Here is a 12,867-nt window from a genome sequence, read left to right as displayed (position 1 = left end):
CAATCGTGAATGTATTTGATGAAATTTCTAACTTCGCTGCTATTTGACATCAAAAATTGAAAAGGTTAGAAAAAAGCAAGACCCAAGTCTAAACCCAAAGACTGTGATTTGATTCTCTTAATCATGTCCATTAGGCCTAAGTAAGAAGTAAGTCAAGCCCAACTTTCTTTAGGCAACCTTTTGAATTTTGTGCCCATTAGTTTTGTACAAATGCCTATGAAAAATTGAACCCTTTTTTAAGGTAAAATGCTTCAAAATGTCATTATTTTATTATTTAAGAGGATTCATTGTCAAGACTTTTATTATTTAGTAAAAATATCACAATTTCAATTTATTATGTATCTTTTTAATCTATTTTCTAATTGTTTAAATTGAAAGAATACAAATATTTAAAATAGAAAGGAGAAATAAAATGGAGGGAAAAAAAACTAAAGATGGAAGTATTGCTTAAAACTCTCATCAGTTACAAAAAAAATCAAAAAAATCAAAAAATCAACCGACACTCCTAAAATCTGATGAATTCTCACAACTTTTGATTTTCAAGATTTCCATACAAATTCGACGAGATAATTATTTCTTCCTTATTCTTTTTCTAATTGTTTATAATTGATATAATTGTTAATCGTATTTTGTTTTCGTATATTTGAAATTGATATAGTACGAAAAAAATTGAAAGTGTAATTGAAAATAATTGTAAAGCGTAGTATTCAGGTTTCATATAATTGTAAACAAGTAATCTGTTTCCGTCCGTTTTCTGTTTTCGTCCTCATTCTGTTTTGGTTGTAAATTGTATGAACTATGGATAACGTATGACTATTTGAATAAGTTGTATTCCTTAACGAAACAAATATGATCAATGTAATGTATGTTGTAAGCGTTTTTTTCTTAAATGGATACATTTTCAATATTTGTTTGTATACGATATGTTAAGGGACTTCTATGAAATATGAAAAATTACTATTGTGAATACATAATATTTATTACTATGATGAAGTTTTTTTCATGACATGATGATTGTTATGTATTCAGTAAGTGATATTACTTGAATAAAGTTTTGTTCATAATATGATGCAAGTACAATTGTGAATACTTATATTAGTTACTTAATCCTGACTTTATAAACAAGTATACTCCTGACTTTATTAATGACTTGAGAATTTTTTTTTTTAGTGTGAATACAATAAGAATACACTGAATAAACATATTTGAATCCAAAATACAATAAAATACACTGAATACAACTACTATGTATTTACTTTGAAAACATACAAGTATCATTACAATGTGTAATTTACTTTACGGATACAAACAAGGCTCACACAAAGTACAATTAGTATAAAATCTCAATTCAAAATAACCCAAAATGAATTCATTAACAATAATAATATAACACAAATATAACATATACATAAAAATTTCATAGCATAGAACAAAAGTTCATTAATAAAATCTGAAATATCATAGTCATGTAAAATGTATTCATAAATTATTGAATATCTACAAATGTGAAAAAATATAAAGGAATGAATAAAAAATGATACATTATCAAAATTAACAAAAACTAACTCCAAAATACAACAATAAAATAACAACTGAATATAAAATACAAACTAATAAATATTGCACAGTGTACATAACAAGAAATTTACAAATATATTCAATACACATTATTGAACAAATTGTTCTTTAACTTCAACTCAACATGCAAAAATATTTAAATATCTCTTCATCAATAATTTGGTCATCTCCGTCATTTTTTTGTACCCTACGAGTTACGTTTTCAATCTGAATTTGATGAAGACTTTGTTCTTGTCGTCTTTCTTTTCCCATTTTAGAAGCAGATCCTACAATATTCGCTATTTCTTGAGTAATACATAAATTAAATGATGGAAAATCACTAGAAATCATTTTACTAAGATGAATAGTGTCTCTTAGAATCATCCATTGAAGATTGTTTTATAGTTCTAAACGAGAATTATCCTACTTTCACCAAATAATAATGATTTAAACAACAATAAAATCAGAAATAAATCTAAAAAAAGATGATAACGATGAAAATACCTTAGTTAGAGGAATTTGTGTAAATTCAAATTTTGAAGATAAAAAATAACATTTCGGTAGAAGATAATAAGAAAATTGGAGTTGAAGAGAAGAAGAATTTGAAGGTTGAATAGGAATATGAACAGGAAAATATGGAGAGAAAGAATTTTATTTTATTTTATTTATGGGATAAATATGGAAAAGAGAGATGAGGAAAAATTGCGGATTTTGATTTTTTCTTAAAATAAAAATATGAACTATGGACATACATCGGAATGTAAATAAATTAATTTTTTAAGGAGATAAAGAGGAGTTTAATTATCATACATATGTTTTTTCAAAATAATGATATTTTTGATAAAATATTTTTAAAATAGTGATTTTTTTACTAATTAAGTTATTAATTTTGACTAATTTGCTAATTTTCCTTTTTTTAAGGGAATCTTTCATAAATACCAAGATTAAAAGAAAAGACATAAGTGACTACAATATCATCAAATTATATTGAATTTCAGAAAACATTAATATATTATAGCTATAATTGTAATTTTCTTTTCCAATCTATAAATGTTAACATTTTCTTTAATTTCTAATTTTCAAAAGTCACAAGACAACATTTACTCTTCATGATATTAGACATTCACTTGGACCTATAAGTGAATAAAATGAAATCATGAACTTGATCCAATCAAAAAATGTGTATAGGTTATATTTTGTATATAAAACTTTAAAGTCAACTAGTACTGTACAAATAATTAAGTTATTGACATAAAGAAGAAAAAGCTTCATGAGAAAGCATAAAATAAGAGTAACAACATTTTATGTCATTAAAATAGCTTATGGATTTATTTAGTATTATTAGATGGTGAAATATGGTGAAGGTTGCTAACTTTTTTGAGCTTGGATTTTCTTGTAAGGAAGGAGAATCAATTTGACTTATAGTAACCTTAGCAACTCAAGAATTTCCTTTTAACAAAATAATGAAAAGACGTGTAACTTAAGTATTTTGTTATAATAAATAAATATTTTTTTCATTTATTTTATGGTGTTAGGTATGCAAGGAGAAAAATATTGTCTAACAAATTAAAATTTACTACAAATAAAACAATCAAAAACGACCAAAATTAAGTAACCTTAGGTCAAAAAAAGTGATCTCATCATCTTTTTTTTGTCTTTTTATTTTTTATTTTTCTTTATAAAAACCGACCTCCTGAGGTAGCAATAGACCTCGAAATCTTTTTGTTGGAGGAAGAGGAGTGTACTCTAGAATTGCTTTATCAAAATTGAAACATATTATTTACTTCTTTGGACATGGAGAGATAAAAGATTGTGTACATATATGTAGTTTGCTTAATCTGTTTGTTAACAAAAGTTGTTGGTAATAATATATATGAGGTAGGTGTCTTGTAAAAATGCCATATAATATTAGTATCTGGTAGTAGTACATTTTTATTTTTTTATTTGTACATATGGTATTACTAACCATTATTACTCCCTAAATAAGCATTATACATAATAATTAATATATGCTGGGAATTATAGATTATTGAGTCAATTATGTAAACTTTGTAATACTAATCTAATAAGTAATAACATTAGATGTGAGATGCTTAAGTAAATATTTTGATCCTCTCTTTCTTTTCCATTACCATCTAATAAACCATCCATAATGTCTCGATGACACAAATACGACCAATCGTTGACAAGTGACGAATTATTAAGTCAGACTTTCAATTTTATGATCGAATTACGAATATGCACTTGAACACATATTATCAAATTTACCTTATAAAGTAAAATTCTTGTGATTATCCAAAAAAAAAAAAAAGGAATTCTTGTGCTCATTCAGATTAATGAAACCACAAAAATGCATACAACTACAAGGATGAGAAAAAAAACAAAATTGACAAAAATCATAGTAAAATTTTCTAGTCCTACTTACTAATTTTAAAAGATTCTGCAGCCCTCTACCCCTACTCATGTGACAAGCATAACAGACATGCCATATCTTGTTAAAAAAGGCCTAAGTCAAAAAAATAGAATATTTCAACCAGTCAACCACGATCCTCCCATGCAATTCTATAATATAGCAGTTGGGCGCATATTACAGCAACAATCAAGGCAATAAAAAAACAAAATATATAGTATTATTTAAAAAATTCATATTTATATATATGTATACACTCGTGATATTCCTAATTATTTGTCCACTTTTTTTTTTTTTATAGTTATCTCTAATTACTTATTAATTTTGACAATCAAGAAATCACAATCCTATAAGATACTCAATTAATTACTTTGTAAAAGATAGAACTTTTTAAAAATTTAAATTTTTAATTCATCTACTTCATAATTAATAAAGATAAAATAATAAACTCATCATGTTAATAATTATTTTCGTAATAAATATTTTAATTTTAAAGTATACAGAGATCGAGTGAGTACTTAAGTTTGCAGAGAAGTATTTATAGGTCAAATATAATATAGTAGACAAAACTTGATTGCTTTTTTTTGGGCACAGTAAAATGTACTGTGGAGTATCCAAAATTTTAGAGCAAATTGCGCCAATTTCTGCGGTTGTTCACACACATTTGGGCCTTTATTTCTTTTTGACTCAACAATTTTCGAAAAGAATAAATAAAACATGCGTATCTTTCTATATATAGAAGACTTTATTGTTCACATCAATTGTTGCATAATTTCAGTTCCTAAGGTCTTGCTTTTCTGTGCCGCCGTTGAGATTAGTTACGTGGAAATGAATAAACATGATTGGAATTTAGTAGACGGTTTTATGGTTGTTGGTCTACCACTGTGACGGTCCGTCAAACCTTTTTTGTTTGATGTTTGATCAGATTTGTATATAGGGTAACTTTCACATATAGCAAATAAAAGATTCATATTTATATGTTATATCAAAGTTTGCATAATTGCACTTCATAGCAAATATAGAAACTATATAATTTGCTATACATATACAGTTGAAGCAAATTGTATAAAATGAAGTGTATAAAACATGAAAGAGAAAGACACTTGGGCAGAGAACTGTATAAAAACGAATTGTATTATTATAAGTGTATAAAATGATTATATACAATTTGAATTTATATAAAATGAGAAAGAGAGAAAGACAAAAGAGACTTAACAAGGAATATACAATTGAATCGAATTGTAGAAAACGAGAAAGAGAGAAATTAGATACAATTTGAAAATTGTATAAAACGAGAAAGAGAGAAAGACAAAAGAAACTGGGCAGAGGAGTATTTTTATTGTATAATTATAAGTGAATAGGACAAAAATATATGTATTTGCATGTGTATATACAATTTTTCTCACGCTTTATACAAACAGAAATACAATTTATACATTTCGCTTCTATTTGTATAAGTGAGAAAGGCGAGGGTGGCGAGCGAGATTTGGGAGAGTGGCGAACGAGATCTAGAAGAGGGGAGAGAGGGGAATAAAAATATATGTATTTATACAATTTTCTCTGCTTTATACAATTAGAAACAATTTTTATACACTTGTGTTTGTATAAAAAGTGAGGAAGCGAGCGAGAGATTAAAGGAGAGTGGCGAGTGAGATATTTGGGAGATAGGCGCCTGGCAATTTTTGCAAACTTTTGCTATTTGGAGCACAATTAAATCAAACCCTAGCTACTCCATTTATTTTAGGTTATTAGTTTGCTATTATATATAATTTTCCTAACACAAGATCTTTGGAAGAAATCAAGATTTTTTTAAAAAGCTCGAATCTAAATCCTCTTTTGAACTAATCTTTCCTTCACTTTATCCATTGTTTTTTTATATTTTGATTTTTTGAGTAGGGACACAAGCATTGATCAATTCTTTTTTTAAAAAAAATTAAAAATTAAAAATATTTTTAGTTCCAATGATTTCTCCAGGATTTAATGGGATAAGTTTAAAGTAATATTAGGCGCATGCATGAGGGAAACACATACACAAAGCTCCATGCTTAAATTACGCCCAAACTAGTGCGGCCTTCCTTGTGATGATTTCTTGTCAAACATAAAAATGCAATATTTATATACTAATTATAGAATATAAAAAAAGGGCAATACTATTTCTACTATCATTTTCGAACTTCTTTATAATTATTACAAACTATATAGAAAAGGCAACACTATCATTACTTCTGCTTCTATTGTTTAGGAGGCAACAACACCTTCTTCACTTTTTGAATGAGACAATATAGGATCATTTGAGTCTGTTTTTACTTTTTTCAATCAATCTTCAATTGTGTAACAATTTAAAAAAGATTTGCTTTCCTATGATTTTTACCGTCATTTATTTGATTTTAAAAAATTATTATATTTGGAGAGTCTTTGAGTTTAAAAGCTATTTTGCTACTAGAATTACTTATATTTTATCAAAAACTTAGCTAAATTATGTAGAGTATATATAGTACCAAACTTACAAATTCCAATTTTATTTTTGAAACAACTCATAAAATAATAAATACACATGATCACATCACCCTCAACCGGGAAATTAAATAAGTAGACGCATGTAGTTCACATAAAGAAGAGTTTGGCGGCTAAACATTAAAAAAACAAGGTGAGACAGCACAGTAGGTTGTGGAAAACTTCATATGCACTTGTCTTATCTGTTTTTCACATGAATCTTGATCCAACCAAACTACTCTTCACATGAACTTAAGTTCTCCACACACACATGAAACAAAAAAATGTTTACATAATTAATAAGGTAAATAGCCAATTGAAGAGAATTATATGATAGCTCCAATTAGTAACTTTTAGAATAAATAGCAAGTAATATACACTTACTAAATGTAAGATTAAGAAAAATATGAAGATGTCACACTACCATGATTTAGTAGCAAGTACATTGATATATTTAATATGTTTCAAGTATAATAATTGTGTGAAAAATTATTGATGAGTTAAGTATTGTACTCATTTCTATTAATGTTCAATTTCACCCCATAAGGTGTTTTAGATGGCCAAAAGCAAAAAAGTTGACCTATTCGTTATTGGTTCAGTTTGTTTTTGGTAGAAAAGTGGGTTAGCACAAGAAGTTGGAATGGTTGATAGAGTCCCTGCCTCATTCTCTTTTTTTTTATACTTCCATATGGATCATGAAGGTAAAGAAAAGTAAATTTGGTAGGATAAATAAAATCTCTTATAGATTTCGAGTTTGAGTTTTTTTTTCAATTGGGGAGCTTTTTCCCTTCTGATGAAGGTAATAATTAGTTGGAAGTTCAAATTACACGGGATGAGAAAAAAAGAGAGTAAATATATGAGTTTTTATTAAATTAGGTTTTGGGTCTTACTCACACCAAAGCTAACTTAAAGGAAAAAGAATTGGTCAAGTCATTTAGGGAGCCCCAAATTATTGTCCGATTCATTATAGGTATTCTCATCACCACCCCTGCATACACAAATCCAAATATTATTTATCCGAGTTTCATTATCCGATAGGGAGCATGATATTCGAGGACTATAATATATTCACAACCCCACACGATCCAAGGGCCTTACATCAATCAGACACAATTAACTTAACTCTGATACCATATCAAAAGAGGTCTTAACTTTATTCACATCTTAAAATCTAGTTCAAAGAATTTACTTAACACTTTAAATTGTTACTCTATCTTTCCAAATTAATGTGATATCCTCTCTTTTTTAGTCTTAAAAAAAATCACATTTCCTTATTTGATTAATATTTTATGGCACAATCTTCATTTTTCCCTTGTTGATATTATGAAGAAAAATCAATTAAAAATAAAATGATTTTATAAGAACAATTTAATAAAGGACAACTTTCACATATATCAAACAAAAAATTCATATTAAAGTTTGCATAATTGTGCTCCGTAGCAAACATATAACTGTATAATTCGCTATACATATACAAATGTATAATTCGTTGGCCTAAATTGTATAATTCGCTGGCCTCGCTATACATGTATAATTATATGATTCGCTGGCCTAAATTGTATAATTCGTTGGCCTATTTCGCTGCAATTGTATAATTCTGGCCTATTTCACTGCAATTGTATAATTCGCTGGCCCATTTCGCTGCAATATGTTTATAAAAATTGCTTTGCATACAATTGAATTGAAGTAAAATGTTTGTATATTGTATAATTATAAGTGTATAAGAAGAAGATATATATTTTTCTCTCGCTTTATAAAAACAGTAACACAATTTATACACTTCTGTTGTATAAAGCGAGAGAAAATTGTTTTTCAGTGCAATTGTATAATTCGCTGGCCTTTTTCGCTGCAATATTTGTATAAAATTTGCTTTGCATACAATTAAATCGAAGTAAAATGCTTGTAAATTGTATAATTAAGTGTATAGCACGAAGATATATGTTTTCACATGTGTATATATAATTTTCTCTCGTTTTATACAAAACAGAAACACAATTTATGCGCTTCTGTTGTATAAAGCAAGAGAGGCGAGCAAAGGGAGAGTGACGAGCGAGAATGGGAGAGTAGCGAGCGAGAGTTTTGGAGAGAAACGACTGACAAGCTTTGACAAACGCTTGTTATGATGCACAATTAAATCAAACAGTAGCTACTCCATTTATTTTAGTTTATTAGTTTGTTATTTCTACTTTAATAAAATATAACAAAGTTTTTCTTTATTTCTCAAATTTTATTTCCAATTAAAAAAGATGATATATAAATTGGAATCGATCAAAAGATGATACAAATTGAGACCCAAAAGAAGGTAATTAACACAAAAGATCACAAAACCACTTTTTTTTATAAAAAAGAGAGAGAGAGAGATTAGGAGAGGGTAAAAACTGAAAAAAGTCAGTGAACTGTAGAAGAGTCTAAAATAAGCTCAAAATTTGCCTATAAAACAGGGGCCCTTCTCCCACTCTCAGTTACTCACTCAACAAATTACACATATTCTCTCTCCTTCTACATTATGAATCAATCCTCTTCTATCTTAACATAGAAAGATAAGAGGAGTATTGTTTTTTTGGCTGAAACAGATATCTATTTTGTTTCTGTTTTGAGCTAAAGAAAGTAAAAAAAATGACAGAGGTTTCAACAAATGCGCTGTTTCCAGAGACATTTCAGGGGACAGCAGCAGATATAGCAGGCCAAATTGGGTTAATGTGGGAATTAATTAAAGCTCCATTAATTGTTCCATTATTAAGGGCTGCTGTGTACATTTGTTTAGCTATGGAACTTATGCTTTTCATTGAAAGGCTTTATATGGGTATAGTCATTGTTCTTGTTAAACTCTTCATGAAAAAACCAGATAAAAGGTATAATTGGGAACCAATGAGAGATGATTTGGAGATTGGAAATGAAGGTTTTCCTATGGTTCTTGTTCAAATTCCCATGTTCAATGAAAAAGAGGTCTAAATTTCTCTTCCTCTGTTTTTATGTTTTTTGAGTTGTAGAAACAGAGTGTTCTAATATTTGAGTTATGGTGTTTTGAGACAGGTTTACAAGATCTCCATTGGAGCTGCATGTAATCTTTCATGGCCTGCTGATAGACTTGTCATTCAAGTTCTTGATGACTCTACTGATCCTCTCATTAAGGTATCCATTAGTTCCTTGAAAACTCTTTACTATACCTCCATAAGCATATACATTATATCGAATGGATATAATCACTTTATGTTTAGTCGGAATCTTGCGCAACGCAAAATTGAATTAGTTGTACCTAAAGCAAATAAATAAAAAAAAGTTTTATTAATTAATTATAGTTTAATTAAGAATATCCAAGCTTTTATTACACACATTTTATTTTTCTACCCACCACAACCAACATTTTTCCTCCAATTTCTTCATATAGTATATACTCAATAAATGAGTATGGGTTCCCTTACCTTTGAATAAATAATTAATGACTTATTTATTTATTAATGTTGAAGGATTTGGTAGAGAAAGAATGCTTAAGGTGGGCAAACAAAGGGATTAACATTAGATACCAAATTAGAGAGAACAGAGGAGGTTACAAAGCTGGAGCTCTTAAAGAAGGATTAAAACGTGATTATGTTAAAGATTGCGAATACGTCGTCATTTTCGACGCTGATTTCCGGCCTGAACCGGATTTTCTCCGGCGAGCTATCCCTTTTCTTGTACATAACTCGGAAATTGCACTCGTTCAAGGTCGTTGGCGTTTTGGTAAGCTCAAATTTTAATCATCATTAAGCTAATCATTACTCAATTAATTAAATTACATTATGTTCCTAAACCAAAGTGTCGGTGCTCTTTACTACACATAGTGTTGGTGTTTACTTACTAATTACTTTTACTGTACGTTTATGCTTACGCATATTCGTGACCCGCTGCAGAAACTTCAAGTCGTTTGCAAACTTAAAGTTAATGATTAGTCCGAATTAAAATTTCCTAAACAGAATTGATATTGAAAATTAAAAAATATTTTTGTGAAGACTTTGTCAGAGAACTTTATTTGTTTTAAAATATCAGTAGCGTCAGCAACATTTGCTAATGACGTTATTATCCTGTCCCTTTGTTGAGACCGAGTCAGAAACCCCGCAGTTACCGGCGAGGAAGTGCTATATATCCGGGGTAGGTTTGTCATTTTGTCAGCTCATGAAAGGGTAGATTCGTCATTTTATAGTGTCTACATGTGCTATTATGCTCTCTACAATTCTCGCCGACACTTCCATTCGAACAACATGTTGTATGATGTGTACATTAGTAAAATTTAATGATACAACGTAAATTAAAAATTCGAAACTGAAAATGATATTTCCAGGATATCCGATGACGTGGAATATAAATGTTTATTTCATCTAAGTGACTAGAATATTGTTAGAGTTGAAAATAATTATGTGGTAACTTGTAATTAACCGAGCTAATCCTTTTGTTAATTACAGTGAATGCAAATGAGTGCTTATTAACAAGAATGCAAGAGATGTCATTAGATTATCATTTCACTGTAGAGCAAGAAGTGGGTTCATCCACTCATGCATTCTTTGGGTTCAATGGTAAGTGAAATATTTTGTACTATTACATGTCACACTTTTTTATAAGAAAATGTTATTATTTGTTATATATTTTTATTGCTATAGTAATATAAAAAAGAACGTGTAACCGAACGATTGTTATAAAGAGGTCGGTGGAACTTGGTCAATTTTACAGGAACAGGAGGTGTGTGGAGAATAGCAGCAATTAATGAAGCTGGTGGATGGAAAGACAGAACAACTGTAGAGGATATGGACCTTGCAGTTAGAGCTAGTCTTAAAGGCTGGAAGTTTCTTTATCTTGGTGATCTCCAGGTGTTTGATAAAATTCCTCATAGAACCACTCTGTTTTTGCCTTATTTTACTTTGAAGATTTATCTTGTTACTAAACTGAATTTTGTTATTCTAGGTGAAAAGTGAACTACCTAGTACATTCAAAGCCTTTCGTTTTCAGCAGCATCGTTGGTCGTGTGGTCCTGCAAATTTGTTCAGGAAAATGGTTATGGAGATTGTTAGGAATAAGGTATGCAATGTAGCAATGTTGTTAGTCCCATATTGGGTGGGATGAGGTTAATTCGTCTGCTTATATGGACTTAAGCAATCCTCTCGTTATGAGCTAGCTTTTGGGGTTTAGTTAGGTCCAAGATTCACTTTTTTACATGGTATCAGAGTTGGGTTCTAAAATTGTTTGAATAAAGAATCTGAATTGTTCCGTTTTCGTGTTTGCAGAGAGTAAACATTTGGAAGAAGTTTTATGTGATCTACAGCTTCTTCTTCGTCCGGAAGATCATAGCTCACATGGTCACTTTTTTCTTCTTCTGTGTTGTTCTTCCGTTGAGCCTTTTAGTTCCTGAAGTTGAAATCCCTACATGGGGTGCCATCTACATCCCCTGCATTATCACCACATTGAATTCTGTTGGAACTCCAAGGTCTATATAATATGCCTAACAAGGTTGAAATTTTCCCTCCCGAAGTTTTCTAATTTGATTATGTAATTTGACAGGTCAATTCATCTACTCTTCTACTGGATTCTCTTCGAGAATGTGATGGCTTTCCAACGAACCAAGGCTACATTTATCGGCTTGCTAGAAGCAAAAAGAGCTAATGAATGGGTTGTCACGGAGAAACTAGGTGATGCTCTCAAGAACAAAGAAAAAACAAAACAAACCAAAAAACCCCGAGGATCTCTATTTGGAGACAGGTGAGAAACTCTCCTGAATGAAGCTTTTGTTTTCATGTTCTTGATATCATTGAACTATTAGAATATTGCATCAGTTTGTTAACCATGCATTATCGGTTGGTCTAATCATACAGGATTCTTCCACAAGAATTGGGATTCGCAGTTTTCCTTTTCTTTTGTGGATGCTATGATGTCCTCTATGGGAAAAGCCAGTACTTTCTTTACATCTTCCTCCAAGTCATCACTTTCACAATTGCTGGATTTGGCTACATTGGCACCATCGTCCCCTCGTAATAGCAGAAACTTCAAAAAAAAAAAAATCGTCCTGTATTGACTCGTGTACACTAAAATAAATTTTTGAGTGCTTTCGTGCAACCATTTTCAAAGGATGCCAAACTCAAAATCTCCGGATAATTTTCTTAGAGATACTGTGTTGGTAAGGAGGAGCGAAGAGCAAAGAGATATCTATATTAAGCCCAGAACACAGAAGAAGACGATAAAACAGATGAATTAGTGTAGATAGATTGTATTTTTCTTCTATTGAAGCTCTTTAGTTGTGTGACATTGTAATTCTATAGCTTGCAAGTCATTTTTCTTTCTGTTCTTGTTCTCTTTGTCTCTGTCTTTCAAGAGGGACAAAAGCTCAGGATATTGCGAAAAGGACAAAACTTATAATCAAATTTTTGTCATTCTAGCTTCAA

General features: G+C 29.8%; 1 protein-coding gene across 1 annotated transcript; it reads left to right on the top strand.

The window, feature by feature from the left end:
- The first annotated feature begins 8,799 nt into the window (after nt 1-8,799).
- Nucleotides 8,800-12,867, top strand: LOC101246437 (glucomannan 4-beta-mannosyltransferase 2-like). The gene is made up of 9 exons (XM_004241253.5): nt 8,800-9,406; nt 9,494-9,592; nt 9,928-10,180; nt 10,900-11,010; nt 11,165-11,301; nt 11,396-11,509; nt 11,716-11,915; nt 11,990-12,187; nt 12,301-12,867. The coding sequence occupies exons 1-9, from the start codon at nt 9,077-9,079 to the stop codon at nt 12,458-12,460; spliced, it is 1,602 nt and encodes a 533-aa protein (XP_004241301.1). The 5' UTR covers nt 8,800-9,076; the 3' UTR covers nt 12,461-12,867.

This window comes from Solanum lycopersicum, chromosome 6, assembly GCF_036512215.1.
Source record: "Solanum lycopersicum chromosome 6, SLM_r2.1".
NCBI classification, from domain to species: domain Eukaryota; kingdom Viridiplantae; phylum Streptophyta; class Magnoliopsida; order Solanales; family Solanaceae; genus Solanum; species Solanum lycopersicum.
This window is presented reverse-complemented; position numbering and strand designations above follow the sequence as displayed.